Source organism: Musa acuminata, chromosome BXJ2-7 (assembly GCF_036884655.1).
Source record: "Musa acuminata AAA Group cultivar baxijiao chromosome BXJ2-7, Cavendish_Baxijiao_AAA, whole genome shotgun sequence".
NCBI classification, from domain to species: Eukaryota; Viridiplantae; Streptophyta; class Magnoliopsida; order Zingiberales; family Musaceae; genus Musa; species Musa acuminata.
The window spans coordinates 6,849,675-6,867,075 of record NC_088344.1 but is presented as its reverse complement, the minus strand read 5'-3'; the positions used below and the strand labels follow the sequence as shown (position 1 = coordinate 6,867,075).

Genomic DNA, 17,401 nt, shown 5'->3' with positions numbered 1-17,401 from the left:
TTAGATCCAGATAAGAGTTCGCTATTTAATTAATTAATTATTAATTAATATAATCCAAAGGAATAAATATATAGAGAGAGTGGAAGAGAGTGGAAGAGAAGAGAGAGAGAGAGAGAGAGAGAGAGAGAGAGAGAGAAGAGGGGTTCGAGTCTCATGGTCAATGTCGAGGATGAAGCATCTCCTACGGAAGCTCCACATCGGAGGCGGCGGCGGAGGTGGTGGAGGAGGCAACGACCACCCCCACCATCATCATCAGCGGCTTGGTGGTGACCCGAGGAGGAACCCCTCTCGGCCGCCCGCCTCCTCCGCCCAGTCCTCGTTGGTCGCCTCTTCGTCGTCGAGTTCGAGAGGGAGGGCTCAAGACACGGTGGCGGCGGCGGCGGCGGCGGAGGAGCCCAGGGACGGGGGATCGCGGTGCGATGGGGCGGCTGTGGCGGGATCGGACTTCAGTTTGTTCGAGGAGGAATATCATGTGCAGCTGGCGCTGGCGATCAGTGCTTCGGATCCCGACGGGCTAGAGGATCCTGATTCCGTGCAAATCAAGGCAGCCAAGCGGATGAGCTTGGGGTGCTCGCCAGGGGTTGGAGCTGCCACATCTGCCACTATTGGTGTCAGTGATGCGGATGAGCGTTCAATGGAATTCCTCTCGCTCCGGTATTGGGTGAGTCGAGTCGTCATAGGGTTCTCCTTTTTAGGGTTCTTGGTCTGGCATTGATCTTTTGTTTTTAATGGTTTAAATCGCCCTTTTCCACTAGTTAACTAGTCAGATGTTACAGAGAGAACCACGAATTGATGATTGAAGACATTTTTTAGAAGGTTTAAAATGTAAATTCTTACTCCCGATATTATAAGATGTTCTGAAGCCAGTATAAAGGCAGTACAATCTAGGAATATGACTAATGCATAGTTCAAAAGTTATCTCTGAGATTTTTTTTGAGCAAGTTTGTTGACCGTAGTAAGTATTTTGAAGGAGGCCTCCACACAGCGCTAACCTTCAATTCAGAACATGTGCTTCTAAAGCTTTATCTATATGACTTCGAGGTGCTTAAAATTGATATTGGTTCTCTTAGTATGACATGGATTTATTCCTCAAATTTTTTTGAAAAATTAGGAAGCTGGTAAACCAAGTTTTGGAGCACCTATCTGAAAGCGTATGTTTCGCTATTTTAGGATATGAAGCTTAATATTGTTTTTATCGTTTCATGCATGTCATATTCCCTTTTTTTTTTTATTTGATGCCCTTTGTTGGTGATGCCCTGCTATATGTTCAAGAAGTTTTTTGGCTGTTCATTTTAACTTTAAGAGTTCTGGATCTTTTTCTCCTTTTTCTCATGTTATGTTTCATAATTTATTTAATGGATAATTCTTGATCATGTATGTTCTGTTGCAGAGTTACAATGTTGTGAACTATGATGAGAAATTGATGGATGGTTTTTATGATGTATATGGTATTATCTCAAATGCCGGTGTAGGAGAAAAAATACCGTCTCTGGTGGATCTCCAGGCAATATCGGTGTCTGATGAAATTGATTATGAAGTGATTCTAGTGAATCAGACAGTTGACCATGCACTTCAACAGCTCGAGAGGAGGGCCATCGCTATTGCTTTGGAAAGCAAAGTAGAAGAGCATGGCTTGCTTGCCAGCGGGTTGATCCAGAAGATTGCAGATCTTGTTGTTTGTAATATGGGTGGTCCTGTTGATGATGCTATTGATATGCTAAGAAGGTGGACTCTTAAGAGCTGTGAATTGCGGAATTCTTTGAACACTATTGTTCTTCCTCTTGGCTCACTAGGGATTGGATTATCTCGCCACAGGGCCTTACTTTTTAAGGTTGTTTTACACTTTTACTACACTTTTGGTTTAGACAGATCAACTAAATTTATTTTTAGAACATCAAGCGCATGAAGTACTTTGTGTTGTTTCATACTTCCATCTCACCTATATTAGCACAATATGGTAACTTTTAACTGTATCACTCATATTGCATTGTTCTTCACTTTGAATGACTGATTTACATGGATGTACAACTATTTCTTTTCATTGCAAGGTCTTTTAATGATCCATAAGCAGAGACTCCATTAGTTCATCATCATTCACACAGCCCAGACACCCACTCTGTCAGTTCATCATCCCACCCCACACACCCCCCCGGCCCCCCGATGACACCCCCCAACAACACTCACAAACAGCATGTTCTTGTGTTAGGTTGGTGGACATCTAGAAGCTTTCTTTGTGATGCTAGGCGTTTGATAATTCATATGAGATTTAGGTTATTTTGTCATATTTTTATGATAGTTTTCGTTATTCGTTCTATTATTGTCATGTAAAAGATGGAATAGTATTTTATCTTTTTTTAATAGTATTTTATCTTTGATGGGTATTAAATCAACAATTATCTTTTGAGTTTTGTCCCCAGGAATGCATGTAACTGTCATGGGGTTGACCCAGAATGGAAGGAGACATTTGTTACAATTATGGTGTATTGGTTAAATATCATGAAAACAAATCACAAAATTGACTAATTCTCCAATTTGTGAGATTACTTTTGAATTTGTTCATTGAGCTTTTGTTACTTACATTTTAACTTTTGGAATAGGATCATCGGTATAATCTTCAACAATAGAAATAACTTAGGTAGACTACTTCCTTGTTTCCTTGTTTGATTTCAATTACAGTTAAACAAATGGAGTTGAATATTTTATTTTTTTAATCTTTTTCAGGTTCTAGCTGATCGGATAAACCTGCCATGTAAACTTGTAAAAGGCAGTTACTATACTGGTACAGATGAAGGAGCTGTGAACTTTATTAAAGTTGATTATGATAGGTGGATTTCTTTATCTTGTTTTTCCTCAGTCTGCATTTATGCTTGCTATTTATCTCCGTTAAATGCATTTAATGAATCTTATCTTATGTTGGTGTTTTCGCTTGCTCATCAACTTATATTTGAATACGTATTCCTGAAACAAACTCTGATATTGAGATATGTGAACTCAATGCTAGTATTTAAGCACAAAATTTTTATTAATATAAAAGCTTTTTTTATCATGAAATGTTAATTTTTGATATTATTTCTATGAATATAACAATTGATGCTTATATAATTGTAAATATGGATATTATTGTTGTTTGCTTCCTACCAATAGCTAGACTCACTGAACTTGATATTTTTTGTTTTTGTTTTTGGATATTATTGTTGTTTGCTTCCTGCCATAGTCTAGTTTAGTCAGAAATTATGGCTTATATTGTACTCGTTGTTGCTGCTGCTTAGTGTTGTTTAACTTCACCATTTTGGTGTTCTAATGGAGCTAGGGTAGTCTAGTTTTCAATTAAATATTCTAACTAAATAATCTAGAAATTGCGTGGTTTTTTTACTTGGAATCTGTATTTCCATGTAAGAAAAAGATAACCAAGGTGAAACAACCATTGCTTCCATCTAGTAACAGTATTTAATTATTTTCTTCATCTTGTCTCTGGCACTGAACCTCCAAGCAACCATGACACAATAGCATTTTTTTAGTATTTAACATCTATGGTTTTGTTGAGTTAGATCCCTCATAAAAGTGATTCAGACTGTTAACCAGAAGATAATTATCAACTGACAGCTATGGAGATTGTCACATTATCATTGGAATGTTAACATGAGAAGGACATAGCTATGTTTTGTGAAGGCATTTGTATTTGGTTTTGGCATTGTGTATTGGAGAGAGAAAATTTTACATAAAATTAAAACCTTGTTTGGTGCTTGGTTTGGTAGCTAGAATAGCTATGTGAAAGAATCTTTCGAATGTAATTTGGAGGGAACCTGCTTGTACTGTCCTTAAATGAAGAATATTAGAAAAATAGACTCATTAGACAATTACAAGCTACTTTTTTCAGAGAGCATAGTGAATAGTCATGGATTTTTCATCATGAGTAGCTAGATAGAAAAAGGGATCCACCTTCATGTCAAATCTAGCAAAATTCTCTATTGACTACAAGCTACCTAACAGAATCATTCTTTCTTCTGGTTTTGGAACTTGGTTGTGAGTTGCAATATGCATCGACAAATATGCAAAAAGCAAAAGTTGTTATTATCTTGTATATATTATTGAATAAGGAAGACTGAAGAAGATATTGCTCACGTAAGACAATGCATGATGACTAAAGTGGATTGAAACTGAGAGTACAATACAAGCATCGTGTTCCCCTTTATATAGAAGAATGTTTTATCAGATGGTTGCAGAGCCTATGATGCTTTCTAATCCAGAACACTGGACAGTTTGAAATTAGCACATCTAAAATGTATTTTTGAGATGAGGATGTTGCTATGGATGTTCGGTAGCGTTGAGATGGATACGGGTGGCTACCCGAGAAAGAAAGTATGGAGAAAAGTTTTTGTTGAATAAATACTAGTACTTTAATTCAAGGTTTTATACCTGGTTTATCACTCAGTATGTCTAAGTATTTACCAGTATGACAAGGGATCTACATTTGCAGTGGTTGATTTTGTTCTGATCTGAATTGAAATAGATAATTTTTTAATTTTTAAATATTAGTGGCTGAAAACAACTGTTGATTGTTGAAAGCTTGCAACTTTCAGTAGTTCCCTCATCTCTCTTTCTTTTGCTTTTCAGCTTCTGCACCTGCTGCCACCAAGAGAGAAATAGATAGAAAGAAAGCAAGAAAGGAGTGAGATTAGAGAGGAGAATAAGAGATTAGAAGAGTAGAGAGAATGCAAGTTTTTTTCATTCAGATTTGAAGTGTTTGATCTATTGACAAGCCTCAATATTTATAGGGATTTAGAAGCCTTAGTACAATCAATATATGTAATGATTCCTAAGAGTAACCTTGTAGGGAACTTGTATGCCTTCCAGATTCCCAAAATGTGACTTCTAGGAGATCTTAACAACTTTAAGACAATTTATTACAGCTAAAAAGAAAAAAAGTACACTTAATACAGGAGTAGAGTCCCAAGGTTAGCACCTAGACAGAGCAAATGACTCTTCAATTTTTCACACAACTCCTAAAGTTACTAGGCCAACTAATCCATCACACCGCCTTGGCATTCTTCTATTTTTGGCCTCCTTGTCGCGACTGCTGTTGTTCCTTCTTTTGTTGTGTTGCTGTCTCCTATTTCTCTTTCTTCTTTTGGTTCCTCCTCGTCCTCCTACTTTGGTTCCTCTTTCTCTGCCTCTTTGTTGTCTCTTTCTCCTCCTACCCTTCCTCTTCCACCTCCTTCTATGTCTCCTCTCATTGGACCTGTACACATGTCATGTGTCGACACATAGTATAGCCCATTGTACTTGTACTGAACTGATTGCCCAAGGACAAATTTTATTACCTGGCCAAGATTTAGACTCTTGGTCTAAGTTAAGGGTGGTCAAGGAAAGACCCATTAATGGTGGCTTTGACACGTCTACATAGGACTTTATAAGAATATTGGTTAGGCAAGATAGTAAGTCGGATCTGCAACTTATTGTTGATAATGTAGATAAGAAAATAAGAATGTTTGCGTATTGCAGTTGTATTAAAAAAGAATATTAAGTCTTCACTATATCCAAAATAAAAATCAGCAGGTTCTTTAACAACTTCAAAGTCGACAGATATGCAGGAGGTAAGGAAGAATCTACATCTTCTTGTTGTCAAATAAAGTTGTGCTACATGAAAAAAATTAAACTAAAATTTAATTTGAGTTTTTTTTTTGTTCGATTTTTCAAATAATATATGATGTTATTAAAATAATTTCTGTTCTCCATCAAATCAAGTTATTAAGAGAACTTGTGTTCTCGATGGGGCATGAGATCAGTTTTCTGCTTCCATTTTTTTCTCCTTTACAACATCACTTTCCATAGTTGTATTTCTGTCTAAGATTCAAGTGACTATCACTTTTCATGGTTTTAACATGCAATTACGATGAATTAGTTTAGAAGCCTTCATTGCTCTGATGATTTTTTTGATCACTAATCCTATGACTGTTAGACTAAAACTATGATAATCACTTTTTGAGGAAAGCAAAACTTGGCAAAAATTCTAGTCTAATGACATTGGAGGATGAGTTAAAGAGTTTTTATTGTTGGATTTAAAATCATTATATCTCTGTAGTAGTTTGGATTTGGTTGTCCGACCAAGTGCTTTACCTGTTAATGTGGATCTTGGTTGTTTGAAATAAAATATTGTGGAGTTTAATTCCATAGGCGAATTCCATTGGTTTCGTCTATGTGACAAAATACTGTGGTGGTTAATCATTATGAGACTTTGGTTTCTGGATGTTACGCAAAAATTTAAGCTTGTGGAATGCTTTCTTTCATTAGTGTGGCTTCACTGTATGTACTTCTTATGCATGATTTGGCTTTTCCACTGATACTTGTTAGCACCTTCAATGGCACCTCGGATCTTATCACAGCAGACCCCATTTTGATGGGTGCAGTCTTGGATACTTCGATGATGATGATTTATTTTACCTTCATTAATCATGTTGTAACTCTTCCTGTAATAATTAGTCTGAAGATGTGAATTTCTAACATCTCCCTTTCCGTTTTGAGCTTGTGTTGTTTCTTGTATGACAGAATTGATTTTGTTCTCAGCAAGCTGCAAAGTTTTTGTAGTCGTTATTTTTGTAATCAACAATAATTGTTGAATCCGTACAACCAGATTGTGGACATTTAAAAAAAGAGTTACGAAAGTATATAATTTGAAATAAAATTAATACATCTTTTCATCTGTAACAGTGAATACATAGTGGATCTTATGGGAGCACCGGGCACATTAATTCCTACTGAGAATCCCAGCATTCATCTTGAAAGTTCTGGAAACTTTTTGCTGGGCTCGGAGACGATTGAACAGACTGTCAAGGATTTATGCATAGCTCTTGATAAAGCTAGTTGCCAGATTGAGAGGAAAACTGATTTATTAGAAGGAAGTTCTGATAACAGCTTATTGTCAGGACAACTTGGACTGCAGCTAGAAGAAAGTTCAAGCTTGGTTGCTGAAACAGAAGATATTGATGTAAATAATGCTGAGAACAATGAAATTGTAAGATGTGAAGATGAACATGGTAAGCTCTGCCCTCTGCCTATTAGGCCACAAGCGGACACAATAAAACCTAAAGAAGTTATTTCCTCTTCTCAACAGATGAAAGTTAATGATGTTTCCAAATATGTTGTCACTGCAGCAAAGAACCCTGAGTTTGCTCAGAAATTGCGTGCAGTTTTGTTAGAAAGTGGTGCATCACCTCCGCTAGATTTGTTTTTTGATTTAAGTCCACCAAATTCAATAGAACAGGGCCATAGCCAAAGCGATTGCAAGGAGGCAAAAGAAGGAAGAATTGAGCCAGAGTTACCTGGGATCTGTTTGACTTCAAAATTTGATCCTTCTGTTTCACCCTCAATGGAAGCAGAATGCCCAATGAATGCTGATAATGGAAAAAAGAATCAACATCTTGATGAAGATTCAATACAAAATATTGATGAAAGCATGTGTTCACCTATAGAAAAAACAAATGAGTGGTTAGTCTTACCTGATGCTCAGGTGGATGGAAGTATTGATGATTCTTTTGGTAAATTCATTGGTCCAGTTCTTGATAGTGCAGTCATGTCAAGATCTTCATGCATGAAACAATTGAATGCATATTCTATGCCATGTCAAGCTGAGTCCAGCCGTAAAGGTTGTGCAAGTATTCTTGGATCATCAGTTGCACATATTTCTCAGGAAAATTCAGGAAGAACCTTTAATTTTGATGGACATGGGGATATTCCTTCTGAAGATTTTCAAGAGAGTGCAATAGATTCTACTGGAAAACTCTATCAAACTAATCTGCATGGCTTATGTACTTCTGACAATGAACAAACAAGTAAAATACTAGATGCAGTTGCCGAATGGGAGATACCGTGGGAAGATCTTCGGATTGGAGAGAGAATTGGTCTAGGTAGGTATTTTAAATGAAGCAGGTTATTCAATTTGTTAATCTAATGAACTTTATCTGTTTTTGGATGATAAATCCACTGAAACTTCAAATTTTTAAGTTTCACAAACTTTTTTATGATGCTTTTTCTTTAAATCTTTCTTTTATTGTTCTTTCTGAAAGAAAATTTTGCATATTCAGCCTGCAAGCTTGTAGCTCAGAGTATCCACTTTGCCACTTCTTTAAGATGTCAGTTACAACATTAATCAGTTTGGTTTTCCAACTTGCCAAATGGTTGTCTAGTTCTTGTATGAGCTTAATTGACATTTTCAAAATTAACTTGAGAAGATGAATTTTTATTGCACAGTCACCTTTATGATTGACTTGCATGAACCATTATCAGTGATCATAGGAAGCTTTCCAAGATTTGCACAGTTCTGCTATTGTTTCAAAGAGTTTCGGTCTGCATTTTCCACAATAATGTTTTCAGGGGCTTAACTAGCATTTGGTTCATGCTTTTGGCTCTTATCAGCATTTTCTTTCTCCTCCTTTCTGCTTTTTAATCTATTGTTTTTCATTTGTGACTGTTACCTTTTTTTCCACTTTCTAGTTTTCTGCTGAGTTTTTAAAATATGAAACTCATGCCTTCATTTCTTTGAGGGACTATTACACGGGAAGTCTAATCTGGAAACAATATTTAAGCTCGGTTTCTCAATGCATAGTCCTAGAAGTCAAACATAAACTACATCCATCGGCCAGTAGTTATTTATTGACACTTCTTATTAGAAATTCTTATCATAGTAGAACTTCTTATGTTGCAGGTTCGTATGGGGAAGTCTATCGTGCAGACTGGAACGGCACTGTAAGCTATAATCTTGTAATTTATTTTCGTAATTCTATTGTTTTCTGAAAAAAATCTGCTATATCCTTATCTTGTTAAAGCAGATAGATAAATGCATTGAAGTGATGATGCTTACATTTTATCATAACAAAAAAATAATTTTTTTTCCTTGACTGGTACGAATGTTCATCATGAGTTATTAATTTTTTAGTGTGGTTATAGATGCATATAGTCCTTATATCGCTGTCTAAATATTTATTCTAGGGATTTTCAAGTTTCTAATCAGATTTTGCAATAATTAAGATTTTAACAAGAAATAAAAATGGTTAATGGTGAATTTACTCTGGTAGTGAGGAAGGATTTGCAAGTCCACCTGAGAGGGATTGGAGATGCAATTCCATTTTTGGACACCATAATTTATGGGAGGTCAAATACCCTTGTCTCGTTCCATTTAAACTGTAAACTTATTTTATGTGAAAGCTGTCTTTCATTAAATTAAAAGAACTTAATAGTCAATTCTAGTTAATTTTAAAAAGGAAATCTATTGAATTCTTTTAGGGAATTGACTGCAAATTATTTTGTTTTAGCATTTTGACGAACCTTTTTAAACCATTTTTATGATAATGGTAGTTAAATGTAATACTAGATTGTCAATTTTTTGTTCTTATTTTATCAATGAACCTGTAAACTTCTAGACTTCAATAAAATACAACTTGGAGTTTTTGAAGATCTTGGAGATTTAAGGATGGTGGTGGAATTAATTGATGGTTGCTTGATTTATTTGTCTAGTTGGATGATTGCTTGAGAATTGTCTATTTCAATTCTTGATCTTTTTTATGCAACATGGTCATCTTTCCAGGAAGTTGCCGTGAAGAAATTTTTGGATCAGGATCTCTCTGGTGATGCTCTGGAGCAATTTAGATATGAAGTAAGCTTTAGATGAATTCAACATGTTACATTCTTACATTTTTAATAATGAAACCTGGAGTTTGCTATTGTTTTTTAACTTCAAATTAATTTGTAATGAGTTTATGGGTGTAGGTCAAAATCATGTCAAGGCTACGACATCCCAATGTTGTTCTTTTCATGGGAGCAGTGACCCGTCCTCCAAATTTGTCAATACTAACAGAGTTTCTTCCAAGGTTTGTTCAACATACTTTTTCTACTTGTCCTATGTAATATATATATGTATGTATATATATCTATATATGTATGTATATATATATATATAAATATATATATATATATGTGTATATATGTATGTATATATATATGTATATATGTATGTATATATGTATGTATATATGTATGTATATATATATGTATATATGTATGTATATATATATGTATATATGTATGTATATATATATGTATATATGTATATATATATATATGTTTGTGTGTGTGTGTATACGTATATACATGTATACACACATGTATGTATACATAGTTGGTCATATCATGTGACTGAAAATGTTCAATTCTAACCTTTTTGTAGTAGTTTGATCTAGTACTATGTACCGGTCCAACATTTCTCATGTTAGTTGGGAGCTTAGCCCAGAATCCTCTTCAGAATTTTCACATTGGCCAACTAGAAGTATTCTATCTTGGTGTACCTGAGGTATATCACTTAGGCATGCTTTTGCTTTCTAGAAAGATCCAATATGACCGTTTTGGTATTATTATCAAATATCAACCAATTAATCCGATAGACAAAGAATGAAGTTGGATTGATATGAATTTGTGGTCTACAACAATTAACTCGGGTCAATCTTATTATTATATTTTTTTGACAAATTGTAAAGGCCATTTTTGCAAGGTGCTGGACAAATAGTCATCATGTTATTGGTCCAGTACTCCAGCATGCCATTCAGGTATTTCTGCCAAAACTCCCTGTTTTAGTCAATGGCTGACATGTTATGTCTCACGGCACGACATGAAACTTCAGAATGCTCGGAAACTAAAGGAAACAGAACAGAGAACTTATGTAAAATGGAAACCTGACATCCAACGGTTTTGATTGATGTTAGGATGTCTTCCCTGACCTCTTCTTTAGTGACCCCTGCCGGTATGGTACTACTAGCCCAATATAACCAAGAATGAATTGAGAGAATAAAAGAAATGTGACTTACCAGAATAGACTGCCATTTCGCTCAGACCAGTATAAAACTAGTGGTACCTGTCGGTCCGTGAATCGGAATGTGGACTGCACCCTTTTTGGGCGGTCTATTCTGACATTAAAATAAACCTATTTAACACTGCTGGTTTAGGGCTCATGATCATTCACCATACTTGCAAAGCCTACTGTTGCCATCCACCACCGGTTGTGCACTTCCAATTTAGGGTAAGCTTTCTCTTCTTCCTTCCTCTTCCTCCTTCCTCTTCTCTCTCCTCTTCCACCATCGCCTCCTCTTCTTTCATCCTCTTCATTTTTCCTTCTTCTTCCTCCTCTTCGTCCATTGCCTCCTTTTCTTCCTTTCTCTTCTTCATTTCTTTTCCTCCTTCCTCCTCTTTCTCCATCACCATTTCTTCCTTCTACTCCTTTATATTCTTCATATTCGAGTCTTCAGTACGTATTGCTGCGGATAAGAATCAATATGCCTGGTCAGTTTAAGATGACATACCTTGCTTACCAGCATGGAATTTCTTTTCACTTGGACCGATACATATCAGTCGTAAGTATCAGTCCAGGTGTGAATCAATATGTGCACCTGACCCATTTATGGCGGTCTGATCCGGCCATATAGAAAATAATTTCATGCCTTCCATCCCTAATCACAAGAGCCTCGATGCGCATAGTTAGCCGCCGCCTACCTCCCCATTGCCCACTGTCATCACTACTGTCATTAGTCTTGCACCTTTTCTTCTCTTCCTCCACCACCTCCTCTCCTTCCTATTCTTCCTTCATTACCTCATCTTCTTCCTTCTTCCTATTTTTCCTTCCTCCTCCTCCTTCCTCTTCCTCCACTGCCACCTCTTGTCCTTCTCAGCACACACCAGTGTCCCATGTTGTGTAATGGTCGTTACGTACCAGTCTGGCTAGGGACTAGTATAGTACACTGGTATGAGATTGCAATCCTTGCTTACCAGTGTGGTCCAACTGGTTTTCATATATTGGTCTTGGGATCATGACATATGTTGACTTCATAGCAATAAGGGTTGATCCTGCATTTATTTAGTGACCTACTACCAACAATTTATGCCAAGTTTTCGATCACTTGTAAAGCGCATTATAGTGTAATTTAAATGAGAAGCTAGTAGCATGTTGACATTTTTACTAAAGTAGCAACAATTCTGGCAGAAGTCCACATGATAAACACTTGATTGCTCAGTTTAGTTTGTTTGATCCTAATTTGAATTATCTGGCTTCACAAAGCAGAAGAAAGAAAAAAAAGGTTTTTTTGATACTATGTCCATTAGTCATGTAACCACATTGAATCTAACATCGTACTTTAAATTATTGCAAAATACTTTCTTCTTTTCACAGGGGAAGTTTATATAGATTGTTGCATCGCCCTAATGTTCAACTTGATGAAAAACGACGACTAAAGATGGCATTGGATGTGGTACTAGTTTATTTATTTGTGATCTTTATCTGGTTATGCATGATTTATCCACCTTCAGTTCAACCTGGATCGTATTGACAGGCCAAAGGGATGAACTACTTGCACGCTAGTCATCCAACTATTGTGCATCGGGATCTGAAGTCTCCAAATCTTCTTGTTGATAAGAGTTGGGTGGTCAAGGTACTCTCTCAGATTTAATTATTACAATACTTTTTGTGAAGTTTGACAGATTGCTAATATGGACATCTGGTGTTATTCCTCTACTGAATAGCCGAATGCTAATGAACATTGTTGCTTGTGGAATGTGTGATGATTGTTTTGTTGAGCTACACAATATGTTCCTAGTTGCATTTAAGGAGAAACACAAATTATTTTTTATAGTACAAAAGTTCATTTTCCAGATGGAGAGTTGACAGCAAATGTTTCTATTTCACTTTTCAGCACATGATGCGGACTCTTGTTACATACATGTCTCCAAGAATTGTCATTACCTGTTTTTCTAACTCTGAATTTTCAGATCTTTTGGTGGGGTTTGGTGAGAATCATGTGTCCAAGTTGCAATGGAGAATGGTGTCTGGGATCTCTTTTATTCTGAATGACCTAAGTATAATACTTTACTGTAAGCTCATCAATGATCTTCTTGGCTGATCATGCCGTCTGACTTATCTAATGTATAATATGCTACATATTCAATTTCTATAGGAAATTCTGCTTTGACTAGGTCAGTAGGTTTGATCCAGTTGTTATGCATCAAAATCATAGTTGCTTATGGTGGTAGGTTCATCATGATGACTAAGATGTCAAACTCTGACCATTTTGTTTAAGTGGTTACCTGTCTAACTCCAATCGCTATGGTGAGTTTTATAGAATTCTTGTTTAATTTGGCAGACTGTTATATTGCTTGAGGACCAGTTGCATAAGTTTGAATATCAAGTGGCATTTCTAAGATGTTCATGTGTAGATATATAATCCAAGAATCAGTAGAACTATTATCAGTGCTTGAAACAGGAATTTAGCATGTTAATCATTTAGTTGCTGTTATTAAAGAATGATTTGAGAAAATCTATTTTGGATGGTGTAATTCTGGTACTTCTATCGTGAAAGCAAACTAATATTTGTAATAAAATGATGCAGTTAATTCTCCACTTTGAAACGGTAGTTGTTTTCCAAACAAGTTAATAGTGTAAACCTCTGTTGACCTTTTTGGTTCTTACATTGTGATTCATACTATATATGCTAATTGTTGGTGTCTCTTTTTGCTATCAGAATATCTAAACAAGTATGCTCTTAGACTCTTAGCTACATACAGTTAAAAGCAAACAATGATGGATGTACTAGATGGTTGTGATTTCAATAATGCTGTTTTGTGTTTTATAAATGATGCAAATGATATGGTGTCCATTGATTTTGTTCTACACTTGTATCTGAAAAATATACTTTGCATTTGATTGTCTCAGGTCTGTGATTTTGGCTTGTCAAGGCTGAAGCATCACACCTTCTTGTCATCGAAGTCAACATCTGGAACAGTACATTTCTTATTCCATTGCATTAAGCATTTTTTTGGTCATATATTTTACCGATTTGTTAACTTCACCGAAAATAATTTACTTTCGCCAATTTACCCTTAGATCATGAATACTGAATTTAAGGCTTTTGTACAAGTTATGTACTTTTGATTTCAAGTAGGAATGTTAACGTGGACCGATAACCTAAAACCTGACCTAAATTGTTGCTTAGGTATCTTCAGATTCATTTACCTTTTTGGATCAGGTCAGGATTTAGGATTACGTCTGTTGATGTTTATAAATAACTCTCAAGTTATTGGGTATGGATTCCTTGTCTAAATCCATAAGAACATTGGATTGGTATTCTAGGTAGATATGATCTGAATCTGACACACTTGTTCTAATAAAGGACTACCGAAGGTAAAAGTCCAGAAGATATTTAGTTTACATAGTAAAAACTAAACATGTTCTATGGCATGATTCAAAAGTGATTCATCCAACATTTACTGGTTTTCAGCCCTTCCTCATGTTCATTTTTCTGTCTGTGACTGTAGAGGATGCTCATAAATTGCCAATGGTTTAGTGATATTATTGAGCAACTTGTCTTTGTTCTCACATCATTGTCCAGGCTTGATACTTGTAATCAAATTCTCAAATGTTATTTTCATGATCCTTTTACATCATTTCAGCCTCTGACATCAAGTACTCTCTGGTATTTATATTTTGCAATAATTTCATAAAAGTGTTGGTTCTTATTATCATTGTATATTAAAAAATTGCTATCTTTTTGTTGTTTAAATTTTAATTTTAATAAAAGATTCTGTGTGGAAAAACATCATGTTTTTCTTAGAATCAGTATGTTGTCAATTTTTTGTTATGATGTACCATCTGATTATTCACTCCTGCAGCCAGAGTGGATGGCACCGGAGGTCTTACGAAATGAACCATCAAACGAGAAGTAAGTTTGACATTTGGATAAATTTTTTTGACTCTGGAGAAGTTTCTATGTTTAAATTTTTTTGACTCTTGGTAATAAGAAGCTTCTATGTGTCTCAGATGTGATGTTTACAGCTTTGGTGTCATATTGTGGGAATTAGCTACTTTGCGCAAGCCATGGGGTGGGATGAACTCAATGCAAGTAGTTGGAGCTGTGGGGTTCCAGAACAGACGTCTTGACATACCTAAAGAGGTTGATCCAGTGGTTGCACAAATAATAACTGATTGTTGGGAAAGGTAAGCACTCTGGCTCGCATTAATAGCAGCATGGTAGCTTCTACTAACCTCTTGTACCACAGCCGTTTGCATTTGTGAATTAGCAAATTTACTTTTTCCAAATTGCAAAGTTGTTAGATCAGAGGAAAAAGGAATGTTAATTAGTAAAAATGATCTATTTTTGAAGAACTTTGGCCCTGGAATGTTACTCAGGCTGGTTAATGGTTATCACAGAACCAGAGGCCAGGTTTAGGGTTTTCGACCACAATCAGCTTCCTTAGGTCAGGTCAGTCATGGGTTGAGTTGAGTTGTTCGGGGCCTATGTAGCTAGAAAAAATGATGTTCAAATATACAATAGATCGGGTTGGACTTGGTTAAGTGATGAAGAAAAGGCTGGGGTTGCATTTTGGATCAGCCCTGACTCAACCCAACTTGAGTTAATGATCGGGTTGTGAATGAGGAGGTTAGAGTTGCATCTGATCCATTTGGCCGCCCTAAGTGGGTCTAGTGATACCAAATTATAATTTCCTGGTGTCTGCAACTTTGGATTATGTCTATATTTGAACTGACTTTTTAAGGTGATGCCACTTTAACTAGAGTGGCAATTGTATAGAAATTAACATTTTTAGATCATTCTTTGTGCCTATACTATTGGAAACAATAAATGTTGGTTTCAAAATTAATTCGCTGGTTGAAATTCATAGTTAATAAATATTACTCTAATGCTGTTGGTTGATCATGCAGTGAGCCGAATAAACGTCCGTCTTTTGCACAGCTTTTGTTACCTCTTAGGCAGCTGCAAAAGTTGGTGGTTGCAAATTGATGGCTTTACATGTTGCCCAATAACATGTGTAGCTACCGGCTGAAGACATCGCGAGCCATGTAAATTAAGAATGTGTTCGGGCTGGAACAGCGAAAGGCACAACTCCTTGTTGCAAAATATACCCTTATCGTAACAGATAAATGTGTTCTCTAGATCAGTTCAAATTATAGTTTCCCAAGAGATCTGTCGACAAAAAGGTTTTGGCTAGAGGCATGTGATCCAAGTCCTGAAGCTGTGCGAAGTGCAGCTTAAAGAGTTAAGATTGGTATTAGTTCAAACTCGTATATTGATGTGGTGCTTATATCACTGTAGCACATAATTCTGTCATTTTGTTTTGGATTCACAAGTCGAATCTGAAACTGATTGAAACTGTACACATCAGCTCAAAGTTGTAACTATTGTTGTTGTGGAAAAAAAAAAGGTACAGGAAAGAGAGGAAAAACAGAAAAAATTGAAGGGATGCACAAGTCGCAGACCCCCTGTTTACAGTCTCAATAAAATGTTAGTTTCTCGTGTTCATCCTTACCTTTGTGTATCGTTGTATCCCTTTTTTCCAATTCTTTAACTGTATAATGTTTCACGTCAGTTAATGTTTGAAAAAATATTAGCTTATGTGGGGATCCCAATTGGATTATATGGCCCTTTTCTCTTCCCTTTCCACGATCCTGTCACCGTAATATTTGAAAAATAGATAGTAGAAAGTTGAGAGGAAAAAGAAAAACGAATCCTATCTTAACCATGTCATGCAATCCTATCTAGCATCGAAATGATTGATTCTCCAATGTGATTTTGAATATGAACGATCCACCCACAATAATTGGTGAGGACGTGCGTACGTGTGCGCGCGTAAGAAAGAGAGTGAGAGATCTGAACCCTACTCGATCTGATTGAGAAGGGGGAGAGGTATGTACCAAAACAAGTTGTCAGCATTGTGATAGAACAGGTTGTCTCTTTGTACTCTCTCTCTTCACGTTGTTGCCGACATTCTGGTTCCTAGGTATGGTATCCACCATGTATGTGTATACATCAACCAACTAAATTCCCTTGTCCTCTCTCTCTCTCTCTCTCCATTTTCTGGGATACGAAAAACTAAATGAAGTATAATCCTCATCACCAAGAGCCATTAGAGAAGTCCAAGAATGATCATTCGCGCACTCAGAGGCCCTTCGGAAGCCAATCAACTGAATCCTTTGGAGAGTCTCATATAAAGAAAGGCCAAATCGTCTGGGGATTCTTTAGAGAGAGAACAGGTCCATGTAGCATGCTGTCTACAGTGTCTTGTAGCTTCAAACCATGACCACTGTAGATGCCCTCTCGAAAGCTACACTTTCTTGGTTGTGCTCTACGCCTTCCACGTCCTGCCAGTGAATTCTCTCTCTCTCTCTCTCTCTCTCTCTCTCTCTCTCTCTCTCTCTCTCTAAAGCAGGCAGGATATATACTTATCCGAACTCAGTCAAAAAAAATTACAATGATACCGTCTGTCCAACCAAAGCTGCATTATGATGAGGATAAGATGCTTAACGAACTTGAAGCATAGACATACTCATCAGTCGATTTGGGTATGAGCTTCGCAT

The 17,401-nt window shown here is 36.3% G+C and overlaps 1 protein-coding gene across 3 annotated transcripts; it reads left to right on the top strand.

The window, feature by feature from the left end:
• Positions 1-93: 93 nt before the first annotated feature.
• Positions 94-16,352, top strand: LOC103991214 (probable serine/threonine-protein kinase SIS8). Of its 3 annotated transcripts, XM_009410577.3 has the most exons (13): positions 97-661; positions 1,391-1,831; positions 2,722-2,825; positions 6,709-7,904; positions 8,702-8,742; positions 9,581-9,649; positions 9,763-9,863; positions 12,209-12,287; positions 12,369-12,467; positions 13,745-13,813; positions 14,701-14,750; positions 14,849-15,025; positions 15,749-16,352. In XM_009410577.3, exons 1-13 carry the CDS (start codon positions 161-163, stop codon positions 15,825-15,827), a joined length of 3,006 nt encoding a protein of 1,001 aa, XP_009408852.2. In that variant the 5' UTR covers positions 97-160; the 3' UTR covers positions 15,828-16,352. The 3 variants fall into 3 exon arrangements, 1 of the variants encoding a protein (XP_009408852.2); XR_672191.2 differs by lacking the exons at positions 14,849-15,025; positions 15,749-16,352 and adding an exon at positions 12,805-12,891 and having other exon boundaries at positions 94-661; XR_010488531.1 differs by lacking the exons at positions 14,849-15,025; positions 15,749-16,352 and adding an exon at positions 12,805-12,906 and having other exon boundaries at positions 94-661.
• Positions 16,353-17,401: the final 1,049 nt, after the last annotated feature.